The sequence below is a fragment of the Oncorhynchus clarkii genome, unplaced genomic scaffold, assembly GCF_045791955.1.
Source record: "Oncorhynchus clarkii lewisi isolate Uvic-CL-2024 unplaced genomic scaffold, UVic_Ocla_1.0 unplaced_contig_12165_pilon_pilon, whole genome shotgun sequence".
NCBI classification, from domain to species: Eukaryota; Metazoa; Chordata; class Actinopteri; order Salmoniformes; family Salmonidae; genus Oncorhynchus; species Oncorhynchus clarkii.
Window position 1 is genome coordinate 88674 of NW_027258003.1, and position 15601 is coordinate 104274.

Sequence of the window (15601 nt, forward strand, 5' to 3'; positions counted from 1 at the left end):
GAGGGCCAGTCCTCTCTTGGCTGTACCTGGTAAAGAGGAACCGGGTTCAGAGTGGTGGCCAGTCCTCTCTTGGCTGTACCTGGTAGAGTGGAACCGGGCTCAGAGGGCCAGTCCTCTCTTGGCTGTACCTGGTAAAGAGGAACCGGGTTCAGAGTGGTGGCCAGTCCTCTCTTGGCTGTACCTGGTAGAGAGGAACCGGGCTCAGAGGGCCAGTCCTCTCTTGGCTGTACCTGGTAAAGGGAAACCAGGCTCAGAGGGCCAGTCCTCTCTTTGCTGTACCTGGTAAAGGGGCGGCCAGTCCTCTTCTGTACCGGTGGAGATTTAAGAGCATATATCACCATTAAGGCCAGATGGTTTTTCATGACATGACATCAGGTGTGTTGCTTTAGAACCATGAGGTAAAGAAGACGTGAGGTAAAGTAAGAACAAAACCCAAGCACTCCTAGTAGCTGGGCCAGCCCCGTTACTATCTACCAGCCCCGTTACTATCTACCAGCGCCGTTACTATCTACCAGCGCCGTTACTATCTACCAGAGCCGTTACTATCTACCAGCCCCGTTACTATCTACCAGCCCCGTTACTATCTACCAGCCCCGTTACTATCTACCAGCCCCGTTACTATCTACCAGAGCCGTTACTATCTACCAGCAACATTACTATGTACCAGCCCCGTTACTATCTACCAGCCCCGTTACTATCTACCAGCCCTGTTACTATCTACTAGCCCTGTTACTATCTACCAGCCCCGTTACTATCTACCAGCAACATTACTATCTACCAGCCCCGTTACTATCTACCAGCCCCGTTACTATCTACCAGCCCCGTTACTATCTACCAGCGCCGTTACTATCTACCAGCCCCGTTACTATCTACCAGAGCCGTTACTATCTACCAGCCCCGTTACTATCTACCAGCCCCGTTACTATCTACCAGCCCCGTTACTATCTACCAGCAACATTACTATGTACCAGCAACTTTACTAACTACCAGCAACATTACTAACTACCAGCAACATGACTATGTACCAGCAACTTTACTAACTACCAGCAACATTACTAACTACCAGCAACATTACTATGTACCAGCAACTTTACTAACTACCAGCAACATTACTAACTACCAGCAGCAACATTACTAACTACCAGCAACATTACTAACTACCTGCAACATTACTATCTACCAGAGCCGTTACTATCTACCAGAGCCGTTACTATCTACCAGAGCCGTAACTATCTACCAGAAGCGTTACCTAGGTACCAGCAACATTACTATCTACCAGCAACATTACTCTCTACCAGCAACATTACTAACTACCAGAGCAGTTACTATCTACCAGAGCCGTTACTATCTACCAGCAACATTACTAACTACCAGCAACATTACTATCTACCAGCAACAATACTAACTACCACCAACATTGCTAACTACCAGCAACATTACTATCTACCGGGCCACTACTAACTACCAGCAACATTACTAACTACCACCAACATTGCTAACTACCAGCAACATTACTATCTACAGAGCCACTACTGACTACCAGCAACATTACTAACTAGCAGCAACATTACTAACTACAGAGCCACTACTAACTACCAGCAACATTACTAACTAGCAGCAACATTACTAACTACCAGCAACATTACTAAATGCCAGCAACATTACTAACTACCAGCAACATTACTATCTACTAGCAACATTACTATCTACCAGCAACATTACTTACTAACATAACTGATCATATTGTTGCAAAGAGTTCTGGGATATTAGAATCCTGTTGTCTTAAACATTGTCATCATCAACTCAGCACTAAACTAAATCCAGAAATAATCTAGATTAAAATATGTATAAAATATGCCTTTCAAGATACACTATTGCCCAATGTTCCAGTACCTCTTATGAACAGAGGCTTCAGAACCAAGCAAACACAAACGTTGGTTTAGTATAATTGGTCCATGTCATATAAATCTAAGCAGAGTATGAAATAAAATGTTTATCTTTTTTGTCTTGCAAGACGTTCCAGTACCTGGTATGAGCAGAGACTGCTGCGTGGGGTCCAGTAGAAACACAGGATTCCAGGGATTGGCCAGGAGATGAGTGTCTGGGAGGGAGAAGCAGCACACTACTCTCCTGTCTACCATGTCTTGGAGGAGGATCTTCCCATTCCTCTGCATGATCAGAGCCTGTTAACCAGGGACCATCAGAAACATGATGAGAGCCTGTTAACCAGGGACCATCAGAAAACATGATCAGAGCCTGTTAACCAGGGACCATCAGAAACATGATCAGAGCCTGTTAACCAGGGACCATCAGAAACATGATCAGAGCCTGTTTCCCAGGGACCATCAGAAACATGATCAGAGCCTGTTTCCCAGGGACCATCAGAAACATGATCAGAGCCTGTTAACCAGGGACCATCAGAAACATGATCAGAGCCTGTTAACCAGGGACCGTCAGAAACATGATCAGAGCCTGTTTCCCAGGGACCATCAGAAACAACAGCAGAGTCAGATCATGTCAGATAAAATAGGAGAGTTAGAGAATGTATTTAAGTGTCACTCCACAATGATCCAAACCCCAGATGTTTTGTATCCACATTGTGGACCACTAACAGGGAGTTCCAGTTCCATATCAGGAGATGCAGAATAAGTTTACCTATTAGGACACATACCCATTAAGCCCACTGGATAACAAAATTATCATAAATCGTTCTGCTGTTGAAATGCAAATTAATTACTTAAAAATCATACAATGTGATTTTCTGGATTTTTGTTTTAGATTCCGTCTCTGACAGATGAAATGTACCTATTATAAAAATTACAGACCTCTACATGCTTTGTAAGTAGGAAAACCTGAAAAATCGGCAGTGTATCAAATACTTGTTCTCCCTACTGTAGCCTCCACATTGACTCCGTAACGGTACCCCCTGTATATAGCATCCACATTGACTCTGTACCAGAACCCCCTGTATATAGCATCCACAATGACTCTGTACCGGTACCCCCTGTATATAGCCTCCACATTGACTCTGTACCGGTACCCCCTGTATATAGCCTCCACATTGACTCTGTACCGGTACCCCCTGTATATAGCCTCCACATTGACTCTGTACCGGTACCCCCTGTATATAGCCTCCACATTGACTCTGTACCGGTACCCCCTGTATATAGCCTCCACATTGACTCTGTACCGGTACCCCCTGTATATAGCCTCCACATTGACTCTGTACCGGTACCCCCAGTATATAGCCTCCACATTGACTCTGTACCGGTACCCCCTGTATATAGCCTCCACATTGACTCTGTACCGGTACCCCCTGTATATAGCCTCCACATTGAGTCTGTACCGGTACCCCCAGTATATAGCCTCCACATTGACTCTGTACCAGTACCTCCTGTATATAGCCTCCACATTGACTCTGTACCGGTACCCCCTGTATATAGCCTCCACACTGACTCTGTACCGGTACCCCCTGTATATAGCCTCCACATTGACTCTGTACTGCCCCCCCCCCCCACCCTGTACATAGCCTCCACATTGACTCTGTACTGCCCCCCTCACCCTGTATATAGACTCCACATTGACTCTGTACTCCCCCCCCCACCCTGTATATAGCCTCCACATTGACTCTGTACTGCCCCCCCCACCCTGTATATAGCCTCCACATTGACTCTGTACTGCCCCCCTCACCCTGTATATAGACTCCACATTGACTCTGTACTTCCCCCCCCCCACCATGTATATAGCCTCCACATTGACTCTGTACTGCCCCCCCCACCCTGTATATAGCCTCCACATTGACTCTGTACTGCCCCCCCTCCCCACCCTGTATATAGCCTCCACATTGACTCTGTACTGCCCCCCTCACCCTGTATATAAACTCCACATTGACTCTGTACTCCCCCCCTCCCCACCACCCTGTATATAGCCTCGCTTTTGTTATTTTACTGCTGCTCTTTAATTATTTGTTACTTTTATTTCATACTTTTTTCTTGTATTTTTCTTAAAACTGCATTGTTGGTTAAGGGCTTGTAAGTAAGCATGTCACTGTAAGGTTGAATTCTCCTAAGATAGGAGTCGTACGATAAGATAAGAGAAGATAGGAGTAGTGATGGTCTGTCATGGACAGACGACAGTGAAACAGAGAAACACACTAGTCCAGCATCACAACATCTAATGAGACTGAGAGATGGACCCGGTGGCCAGAGAGAGTCAACATAATAAAGATGGTTTACCAGGCGCTGGAGGAACGGAACAGCAGCAGTCACCACGGGGAAACAGCCTGGATCTGATGGTCTGAAACATATTAGACAGGAAGTTATAGAGGGAGGGGAAACAGCCTGGATCTGATGGTCTGAAACATATTAGACAGGAAGTTATAGAGGGAGGGGAAACAGCCTGGATCTGATGGTCTGAAACATATTAGACAGGAAGTTATAGAGGGAGGGGAAACAGCCTGGATCTGATGGTCTGAAACATATTAGACAGGAAGTTATAGAGGGAGGGGAAACAGCCTGGATCTGATGGTCTGAAACATATTAGACAGGAAGTTATAGAGGGAGGGGAAACAGCCTGGATCTGATGGTCTGAAACATATTAGACAGGAAGTTATAGAGGGAGGGGAAACAGCCTGGATCTGATGGTCTGAAACATATTAGACAGGAAGTTATAGAGGGAGGGGAAACAGCCTGGATCTGATGGTCTGAAAGATAGTAGACAGGAAGTTATAGAGGGAGGGGAAACAGCCTGGATCTGATGGTCTGAAAGATAGTAGACAGGACGTTATAGAGGGAGGGGAAACAGCCTGGATTTGATGGTCTGACAGGAGAGAGAGGAAGTTATAGAGGGAGTGGAAACACCCTGGATCTGATGGTCTGACAGGAGAGACAGGAAGTTATAGAGGGAGGGGAAACAGCCTGGATCTGATGGTCTGAAAGATAGTAGACAGGAAGTTATAGAGCAGTGCATCATGTTTCTATCAATGCTTATGTAATGTAACTTGGTATGGGTTATTCAAGTTAACCTTGTGTAGAACAGAATACTGTAAACCTTTCTGATAGTTGTGTGACATTATGAGAGTCCAGTCCTCTTCCTGCGTCGACTAGATGACATGCTCCACTCTTACAGGTAACCAGTAGATGGACCAGTGTGCTGCTGTGGTTCGGACCCTGGCTGAGTAGGGCATCCTCAGTAGCCGTACTAGGCCAGTAATCCACAAATATTATGCTGCTGAACACACTGTCTGCTTCCACTGAGACAACAGACAGAGGAAGACCTACATAATGGAGGAGAGAGATGAGAGACTTACTGCACATAGTCATTTTCACTAAATCCAATTAGGAAATAAATCCATACAGCGCAGCTAGGTCCTTACACAGATAAGAAACAGGCTCCAGGGTCTGTACATATGAAATGGAAACTTATAACTGAGGTAAACAAAACAAAGAAATAAGAAAACATTTACTTTGAAATATTATGGTTGTGTGCTTTTTACCAAGGGCCTCATTTATAAACGTTGCGTATTCATCAAAATATATCCCAAAACATGCACTGGTTCAGGCAGAAGTTGGCATTCATAAAAACTGAACTTGATATTAAATAACGGTTAAATAAAAAATAAAATATGAGAATGTGCTTATCCTCACGCAAACTTTAGACCAATGGTCACCAACCGGTCAATCGACTGGCCGATCTTCAAAGCATTCCTAGTCGACCACCAAACATTTCGGTACAAAAGCCAACGATAAAGACTTGCACTCCTTTTTGTTTTTATTCGTATAGGTGCACTTGATTCAGAAGCCCTGTTGACGGTAGGTGCACTTGATTCAGAAGCCCTGTTGACGGTAGGTGCACTTGATTCAGAAGCCATGTTGGCGGTAGGTACACCTGATTCAGAAGCCCTGTTGAAGGTAGGTGCACTTGATTCAGAAGCCCTGTTGACGGTAGGTGCACTTGATTCAGAAGCCCTGTTGACGGTAGGTGCACTTGATTCAGAAGCCCTGTTGCCGGTAGGTGCACTTGATTCAGAAGCCCTGTTGCCGGTAGGTGCACTTGATTCAGAAGCCCTGTTGACGGTAGGTGCACTTGATTCAAAAGCCCTGTTGACGGTAGGTGCACTTGATTCAGAAGCCATGTTGGCGGTAGGTACACCTGATTCAGAAGCCCTGTTGAAGGTAGGTGCACTTGATTCAGAAGCCCTGTTGACGGTAGGTGCACTTGATTCAGAAGCCATGTTGGCGGTAGGTACACCTGATTCAGAAGCCCTGTTGAAGGTAGGTGCACTTGATTCAGAAGCCCTGTTGACGGTAGGTGCACTTGATTCAGAAGCCCTGTTGACGGTAGGTGCACTTGATTCAGAAGCCCTGTTGCCGGTAGGTGCACTTGATTCAGAAGCCCTGTTGCCGGTAGGTGCACTTGATTCAGAAGCCCTGTTGACGGTAGGTGCACTTGATTCAAAAGCCCTGTTGACGGTAGGTGCACTTGATTCAGAAGCCATGTTGGCGGTAGGTGCACTTGATTCAGAAGCCCTGTTGACGGTAGGTGCACTTGATTCAGAAGCCATGTTGGCGGTAGGTCCTGCGCTCTGGGTAGACAGTGTTCCCATTTTAACCCTTTAATTTGTCTGAAAAGACAAACTCCGCCTACCCGGAAGGTCTGTAGATAAATTGAGTGCCGCTGGCCAATCGGATAGCTCAAATCACCGTGCCTACAGCTTCCACGATCCCGGCCACAGCCAGGTTTGATACTAGCCTAAAGCTTTCACGATTCCGGCCACAGCAAAGTCTGATACCAGCCTACAGCTTCCACGATCCCGGCCACAGCAAGGTTTGATACTAGCCTAAAGCTTCCACGATTCCGGCCACAGCAAAGTCTGATACCAGCCTACAGCTTCCACGATCCCGGCCACAGCAAAGTCTGATACTAGCCTACAGCTTCCACGATTCCGGCCACAGCAAGGTTTGATACTAGCCTAAAGCTTCCACGATCCCTGCCACAGCAAAGTCTGATACTAGCCTACAGCTTCCACGATTCCGGCCACAGCAAAGTCTGATACTAGCCTACAGCTTCCACGATCCCGGCCACAGCAAAGTCTGATACCAGCCTACAGCTTCCACGATTTCGGCCACAGCAAAGTCTGATACTAGCCTACAGCTTCCACGATTCCGGCCACAGCAAAGTCTGATACTAGCCTACAGCTTCCACGATCCCGGCCACAGCAAAGTCTGATACCAGCCTACAGCTTCCACGATCCCTGCCACAGCAAGGTTTGATACTAGCCTACATAAGATCTCATAACTTTTAAACCATGATCAGAGAAAGACTACAGCAAAGAGCTGCTGTTTTTATGAGTGAATTCATGTTTAAGTTTTTATTCACCACTGTCAACACTGTTTTTATTCACCACTGTCAACACTGTTTTTATTCAACTTTATTACAAAACATAAAATGTGCTTCTCTACTTCCACTCTTGCTGCAGCTGCAACGAATGAATAGCAAAGTGTATCGATAACCCTGCATTTGTACTATTATTAACAACCAGTGGTGTGTATTCATGGAAGCCAAGGGAAGCCAAGCTTCCCCAAAAATTTACCAAGAAAAAAAAACAATTATCTTTTTTCTCTCTCTGTTTCATAATTCTCCTTCAATTCGCATGAGGCTGAATGTATCTCACCGGAGAAAGCATCCAAGCGAGCGAAACAGCGCCCTTCTGTCTCTTTATGTGTAGGCCAACTATCTGTTGCGGTCTGGTCAAAAAGTATGACATTGTTGCAGCCGATAGCATTGCAAAGGAAGCCAGCAAGCACTTGGCCTCCATTGATTAAAAAAAAAGTATATAATTGTCACGTCTACTCCCACTCTGGCGCTCAACGTCGCCGGTCTACTAACCATCGTCCCAGGCAACCCATCATTACACACAACGGCCTCCGGTAGCTCTAACGCCACGACCCCACCATCTCCTGGTCAAGAAAGGAGATCACTGCCTGGGCACCCAGATGACAGAAGACCTTGTGGTTCCACGTCAGTTGAGATGTGAGGTTTACCAGTTGAGGTTTACCAGGATCTCATGGAGGTTTTGTCCAAGACCCGCACCACCTGTCTCCCTCCTCATCGCATCTGGGACTGTTCCATCAACCTGCTTACAGACTCTGCGCAGCCGCATCTACCCCCTGTCAGGGGCTCAAACCAAGGCTATGGAGGCCCTCCAACAGGGTTTCATCAGCCCATCCACCTGCCCTGTGTCGGCAGGTTTCTTCTTCGTGGCCAAGAAGGAGGGGGGTCTTTCTCTGTGTACTGTCTACAGAGGTCTCAATGCCATCACCACCAAGTACCGTTAGCCCCTCCTTTTTTTGCCGGCCGACCAAACTGCTCCGTGGGGCACCTTTTTTTATTAAGTTGGACCTACAATTTCATCCTCATCCGGGAGGGGGATGAATGGAAGACGTCCTGGAACACCTCCTGGAGAACCATCTGTATATCAAAGCGGAGAAGTGCCAGTTCCTTCTTGGGATATCGGATCAGCCCGCAGGGAGTGGTTCTGGAGGAGAGGAAGGTCGATGCAGTCAGGTCATGGCCAGTCCCAACCACCATAAAGGGACTACATCAATGTTGGGGGTTTGCCAACTTCCACCACCGCTTCATCAGAAAGCTCCATCACCTCTGCTCTCAACTCTCTCCTTAAAGGTGGTCCCCCAGAAGTTGGTGTGGAGTTCTGCAGCTGATGAGGCCTTACGCCTACTGAAGGGGCGTTTCACCTCTGCCCCGTTGCTGAAACACCCAGATCCTACGTTGCCCTTCGTGGTGGAGGTGGACACCTCAGAAGTGGGCGTGGGGGCTGTCCTGTCACACCATCAAGGTAATCCACAAAAATTGTATCCATGTGCATACTACTCTAAAAAACTGTCTCCTGCAGAAAGGAACTGTGACGTCGGTGACAGGGAGCTCCTGGTGGGGAAGTTGCATTAGAGGAGTGGAGACACTTGCTGGAGGGAACCACGGACCCGTTTCTCATCCTCATTGACCATTGCAACCTGGAGTACATAAGGAGTACGTATGGAGAGCCTTCATGGAGAAGTTGGGGGTCACAGTCAACGTACCAGTCTCAGTCCAAAGAGCAGGTGGAGAGGACCAATCAGGAGCTGGTGAGGTTCCTGAGGAGTCACTGACAGGACCGACAGGGGTAGTGGCCCGGTTCCCTGGGCGGAGTACAGTTGGTCGGAAGTTTACATACTTCCGCTCGGTGCTCGGCGTTGCCTGTCTCCTAACCCCCGGCCCTGGCAACAATCATTACGCACAACTGCGACCCATCATGAGGCATACCTGGACTTCATCACACAATGATTACTTCCTCTTTATCTAGTACTCTGCTGTATCACCCATTAGGGAGTATTGTTTCCTTTTTTCATGTTTAGACGCGTTCCTTTTAAACACACCAACTGCACCTGCTTCCTGACTCCCTGCGTCTCCATTACAATAATAATAGCCAATCAGCATTGAGCTGAACTGTGAATGGTCCTGGCACACCAAAAACATATATATAGAAAAGTGTCAAGGGAAGCCAGTTTGGTTTTGGCTTCACTCCAATTACATCACATCGAGAGCAATACGTCATTGACAGAAACAACTTGAATTGTTGTATCTCGTTGCCTTGTTGTCCTCGGGTGGCTAGTGTTTGGTTCTTATTTTTCAGAGTAAATAACTCACGGATACTAGAGAAGCTTAACCAAGTTTAATTCTTCCCAGAGTGTCTTTACAGCTGTAATTCAGACAACCCAACATTTCTCCCATCACAAGTATATATACATTCCCCTTAAGACACTCCTCCTTCTCTCCAATCCTTACATCTTATGGTTCCACAGGAAGAGGGTAACAGGATACTAAACCCTTATTACTCCCTTCAGGGGATCTGACCCCACCTCCTGACCTCAACCCCTCCTTCTGTCTCCTCTATAGCAATCCTTTGATCTCCTCCCGTCCACCCAGTACATTCCACAGCCACTCTGTTTTTCTACAGATCTCCCTTCTTAATATACTATGCGTCTGATCTATCATGTCTTTAATAGCTCAATGTTCAAAATTTCGAATTCAACACTAGCTAGCAAAAATTGTCCCTTTCCTAAATTAGCTATGGATGGCGATAGGGATTTGGACTTGTGGTTTTACTTAATTTTCCGTACTGGCCAATGATTATAAGGACGATTCAGATCCAACTATTAATTCATACATTGTTTTTGCCCCTGGACTGAGAGGATGGAAGTTGAATATGCAGAAGGCTAATGTTAACTAGCTAACGTTGGCTATCAAAACAAAGAGTTGCACACTCTATTTAACCTCCCAGTAATTTATTGGGGAAAAAAACACCAATGTTGTTTCAGCATCACTGTGACTTCTTCTGACCCTGAAGAAAGCAGTGATGCCGAAACATTTTTATTTTTAAATAAACCTTCGGAGAGACGAAGGTCGAAAGCCATGCGTCCTCCGAAACACAACCCAACCAATCCGCACTGCTTCTTAACACAGCGCGCATCCAACCCAGAAGCCAGCCACACCAATGTGTCGGAGGAAACACAGTGCACCTGGCGACCTTAGTTAGCATGCACTGCGCCTGGCCCGACACAGGAGTCGCTGGTGCACCATGAGACAAGGATATCCCTACCGGCCAAGCCCTCCCTAACCCGGACGACACTAGGCCAATTGTGCGTCGCCCCACGGACCTCCCGGTCGCGGCCGGCTGCGACAGAGCCTGGGCGCGAACCCAGAGTCTCTGGTGACACAGCTAGCGCTGTGATGCAGTCCCCTAGACCTCCCGGTCGCGGCCGGCTGCGACAGAGCCTGGGCGCGAACCCAGAGTCTCTGGTGGAACAGCTAGCGCTGCAATGCAGTCCCCACGGACCTCCCGGTCGCGGCCAGCTGCGACAGAGCCTGGGCTGAACCCAGAGTCTCTGGTGGCACAGCTAGCGCTGCGATGCAGTCCCATAGACCTCCCGGTCTCGGCCGGCTGCGACAGAGCCTGGGCTGAACCCAGAGTCTCTGGTGGCACAGCTAGCGCTGCGATGCAGTCCCCACGGACTTCCCGGTCGCGGCCGGCTGCGACAGAGCCTGGGCTGAACCCAGAGTCTCTGGTGGCACAGCGATGCAGTCCCCACGGACCTCCCGGTCGCGGCCGGCTGCGACAGAGCCTGGGCGCGAACCCAGAGTCTCTGGTGGCACAGCTACCGCTGCGATGCAGTCCCCACGGACCTCCCGGTCGCGGCCGGCTGCGACAGAGCCTGGGCGAACCCAGAGTCTCTGGTGGCACAGCTAGCGCTGCGATGCAGTCCCCTAGACCTCCCAGTCACAGCTGGCTGTGACAGAGCCTGGGCGCGAACCCAGAGTCTCTGGTGGCACAGCTAGCGCTGCGATGCAGTCCCCACGGACCTCCCGGTCGCGGCCGGATGCGACAGAGCCTGGGCGAACCAAGAGTCTCTGGTGGCACAGCTAGCGCTGCGATGCAGTCCCCACGGACCTCCCGGTCGCGGCCGGCTGCGACAGAGCCTGGGCTGAACCCAGAGTCTCTGGTGGCACAGCTAGCGCTGTGATGCAGTCCCCTAGACCACCCGGGAGGCCCCATCTATTTTATTTTAACCCCTTTTTCATGGTACCACAGGTCTGATTTAGAACTGGACACTTCATCAATCTCAACATTATCGTGCATGCGCAGTCTTTTCAGAAAGGGACACACAGATATTTAGTGTAACATTTAGGTAACTGTGTGCACAGTGAACTCACCTAAGTGTCTGTCCCAGACAGTGACCAGTCCAGTAACCAGTCCCAGAGTTATGTGTCTAGTACAGCTGCTAACAGCAGAACACAGGATCTCCTGGGCATTAGGCCATAACGCATCAGGCTTGGGCTCCGGGTCTGGAACAAAGAGACAACATGATGAGAAGCTACTTTTGGGGCGGCAGGTAGCTTAGCGGTTAGATCGTTGGGCCAGTAACCAGCAGGTAGCTTAGTGGTTAGAGTGGAGGGGCGGCAGGTAGCTTAGTGGTTAGAGTGGAGGGGCGGCAGGTAGCTTTTTTTGCCCGCTTTGAGGACAATACAGTGCCACTGACACGGCCTGCAACGAAAACATGCGGTCTCTCCTTCACTGCAGCCGAGGTGAGTAAGACATTTAAACGTGTTAACCCTCGCAAGGCTGCAGGCCCAGATGGCATCCCCAGCCGCGCCCTCAGAGCATGCGCAGACCAGCTGGCCGGTGTGTTTACGGACATATTCAATCAATCCCTATACCAGTCTGCTGTTCCCACATGCTTCAAGAGGGCCACCATTGTTCCTGTTCCCAAGAAAGCTAAGGTAACTGAGCTAAATGACTACCGCCCCGTAGCACTCACATCCGTCATCATGAAGTGCTTTGAGAGACTAGTCAAGGACCATATCACCTCCACCCTACCTGACACCCTAGACCCACTCCAATTTGCTTACCGCCCAAATAGGTCCACAGACGATGCAATCTCAACCACACTGCACACTGCCCTAACCCATCTGGACAAGAGGAATACCTATGTGAGAATGCTGTTCATCGACTACAGCTCGGCATTCAACACCATAGTACCCTCCAAGCTCGTCATCAAGCTCGAGACCCTGGGTCTCGACCCCGCCCTGTGCAACTGGGTACTGGACTTCCTGACGGGCCGCCCCCAGGTGGTGAGGGTAGGCAACAACATCTCCTCCCCGCTGATCCTCAACACTGGGGCCCCACAAGGTTGCGTTCTGAGCCCTCTCCTGTACTCCCTGTTCACCCACGACTGCGTGGCCACGCACGCCTCCAACTCAATCATCAAGTTTGCGGACGACACAACAGTGGTAGGCTTGATTACCAACAACGATGAGACGGCCTACAGGGAGGAGGTGAGGGCCCTCGGAGTGTGGTGTCAGGAAAACAACCTCACACTCAACGTCAACAAAACTAAGGAGATGATTGTGGACTTCAGGAAACAGCAGAGGGAACACCCCCCTATCCACATCGATGGAACAGTAGTGGAGAGGGTAGCAAGTTTTAAGTTCCTCGGCATACACATCACAGACAAACTGAATTGGTCCACTCACACAGACAGCATCGTGAAGAAGGCGCAGCAGCGCCTCTTCAACCTCAGGAGGCTGAAGAAATTCGGCTTGTCACCAAAAGCACTCACAAACTTCTACAGATGCACAATCGAGAGCATCCTGGCGGGCTGTATCACCGCCTGGTATGGCAACTGCACCGCCCTCAACCGTAAGGCTCTCCAGAGGGTAGTGAGGTCTGCACAACGCATCACCGGGGGCAAACTACCTGCCCTCCAGGACACCTACACCACCCGATGCCACAGGAAGGCCATAAAGATCATCAAGGACATCAACCACCCGAGCCACTGCCTGTTCACCCCGCTATCATCCAGAAGGCGAGGTCAGTACAGGTGCATCAAAGCTGGGACCGAGAGACTGAAAAACAGCTTCTATCTCAAGGCCATCAGACTGTTAAACAGCCACCACTAACACTGAGTGGCTGCTGCCAACACACTGACACTGACTCAACTCCAGCCACTTTAATAATGGGAATTGATGGGAAATGATGTAAATATATCACTAGCCACTTTAAACAATGCTACCTTATATAAATGTTACTTACCCTACATTATTCATCTCATACGCATACGTATATACTGTACTCTATATCATCGACGGTATCCTTATGTAATACATGTATCACTAGCCACTTTATACTATACTATGCCACTTTGTTTACATACTCATCTCATTTGTACATACTGTACCCGATACCATCTACTGTATCTTGCCTATGCTGCTCTGTACCATCACTCATTCATATATCCTTATGTACATATTCTTTATCCCCTTACACTGTGTACAAGACAGTAGTTTTGGAATTGTTAGTTAGATTACTTGTTATTACTGCATTGTCGGAACTAGAAGCACAAGCATTTCGCTACACTCGCATTAACATCTGCTAACCATGTGTATGTGACAAATAAAATTTGATTTGATTTGATTTGATTTGATTTGATTAGCTTAGCGGTTAGAGTGGAGGGGCGGCAGGTAGCTTAGCGGTTAGAGTGGAGGGGCGGCAGGTAGCTTAGCGGTTAGAGTGGAGGGACGGCAGGTAGCTTAGTGGTTAGATCGTTGGGCCAGTAACTGAAAGGTTGCTGGATTGAATCCCCGAGCTGACAAGGTAAAAATCTGTCGTTCTGCCCCTGAACAAGGCAATAAACCCACTGTTCCCTGGTAGGCCGTCATTGTAAATAAGAATGTGTTCTTATTAACTGACTTGTCTAGTTAAATAAAGGTAAAAACATTTTTTTTTAATAAAATTTTTTAAAGCTGCAACACTGCTGGCCTCCTGCTGGTCATGAACATATACTACACCCAGAACATTCTGGTAATATACTGACATACAGTAGAAGGGCCTGTATTCATAAAGCCTTTCAGAGTCTAGGATCAGTTCCCCCTGTCCATGTAATTATATTTGTAATAATCTCAATGATAAAACTGATCCTAGATCAGACACTTGAATACAAACTCAGGATCTTTTTTAACATCACAGATCCTACTGTTATCGCATAGTACATGTGACTAAATGACCCCCAACCTACCTGGTTTGTCTTTGGGAGCTTTACACAGTAAGTACTGCAGCAGATTGTGTCTGCCGCTCCACCACAGACACACAGCTACAGCCACTCCTCCTGGAGAGAGACAGACAGGCGACATGGAATCAGTTGTCCTGAGTCTGCTCTGAACTTCCAGGACCTAGGACCAATAGTATAATAGTATCACTGAACTGGGGTGGCAGGTAGTCTAGTGGTTAGAGCATTGGGCCAGTAACCGAAAGGTTGCTAGATTGAATCCCCAAGCTTACAATGTAAAACTCTGTCGTTCTGTCCCTGAACAAGGCAGTTAACCCACTGTTCCTAGGCTGTCATTGTAAATAAGAATTTGTTCTTAACTGACTTGCCTAGTGAAATAAAAATAAACTGCCAGGACCTAGGAACAATAGTATCTCTTGACCAATTCATGAAAATAGTCATGGCCTTTAAACCTTCTAGCTTCTAGCTGCATTGTGTGAAAAAGTCAAACCTTTACCTGGAGAATGTTAAAAAAACTATCGGCAGTCAAAAGTTGACACACCTACTCATTCAAGGTTCACCTTTATTTGTACTACTTTCTACATTGAAAAATAATAGTGAAGACACATTTTACATGTTCCTATCCAATTGTGTTTTTTTGTTTGTTTCTTTGAGTTGTTTGTAATGTATTTTTTAAACTTATTTTGTACATAATGTTGCTGCTACCATCTCTTATGACCAAAAATAACTTCTGGACATCAGAACTGCGATTACTGACCACGAACTGGCAGAATACTTTTCCTTTAAAGAGCCTGATGTGAATGACATACTGTTTTCCCGGGAACAGGCCCAGATCCATCATTTGCATGACGAGAAGGTAAGAGAAAAATAAAATCGATGACCTACGCATAATAATATAAGAATTAAAGCAGGAAGCACCAGTGACTCGGTCTATAAAAAAGTGGTCAGATGAAGCAGATGCAAAGCTAGAGGACTGTTTTGCT

At 47.7% G+C, this 15601-nt stretch overlaps 1 protein-coding gene across 1 annotated transcript in view; it reads right to left on the bottom strand.

The window, feature by feature from the left end:
- LOC139394460 (WD repeat-containing protein 93-like) overlaps positions 1-15601 on the bottom strand; it is a 47768-nt gene that overhangs the window by 12245 nt on the left and 19922 nt on the right. Inside the window, 5 exon segments of the mRNA XM_071142528.1 lie at positions 2027-2183; positions 4236-4296; positions 5050-5275; positions 11767-11898; positions 14628-14714. Of these exon segments, the coding sequence (XP_070998629.1) occupies positions 2027-2183; positions 4236-4296; positions 5050-5275; positions 11767-11898; positions 14628-14714 (663 nt within the window).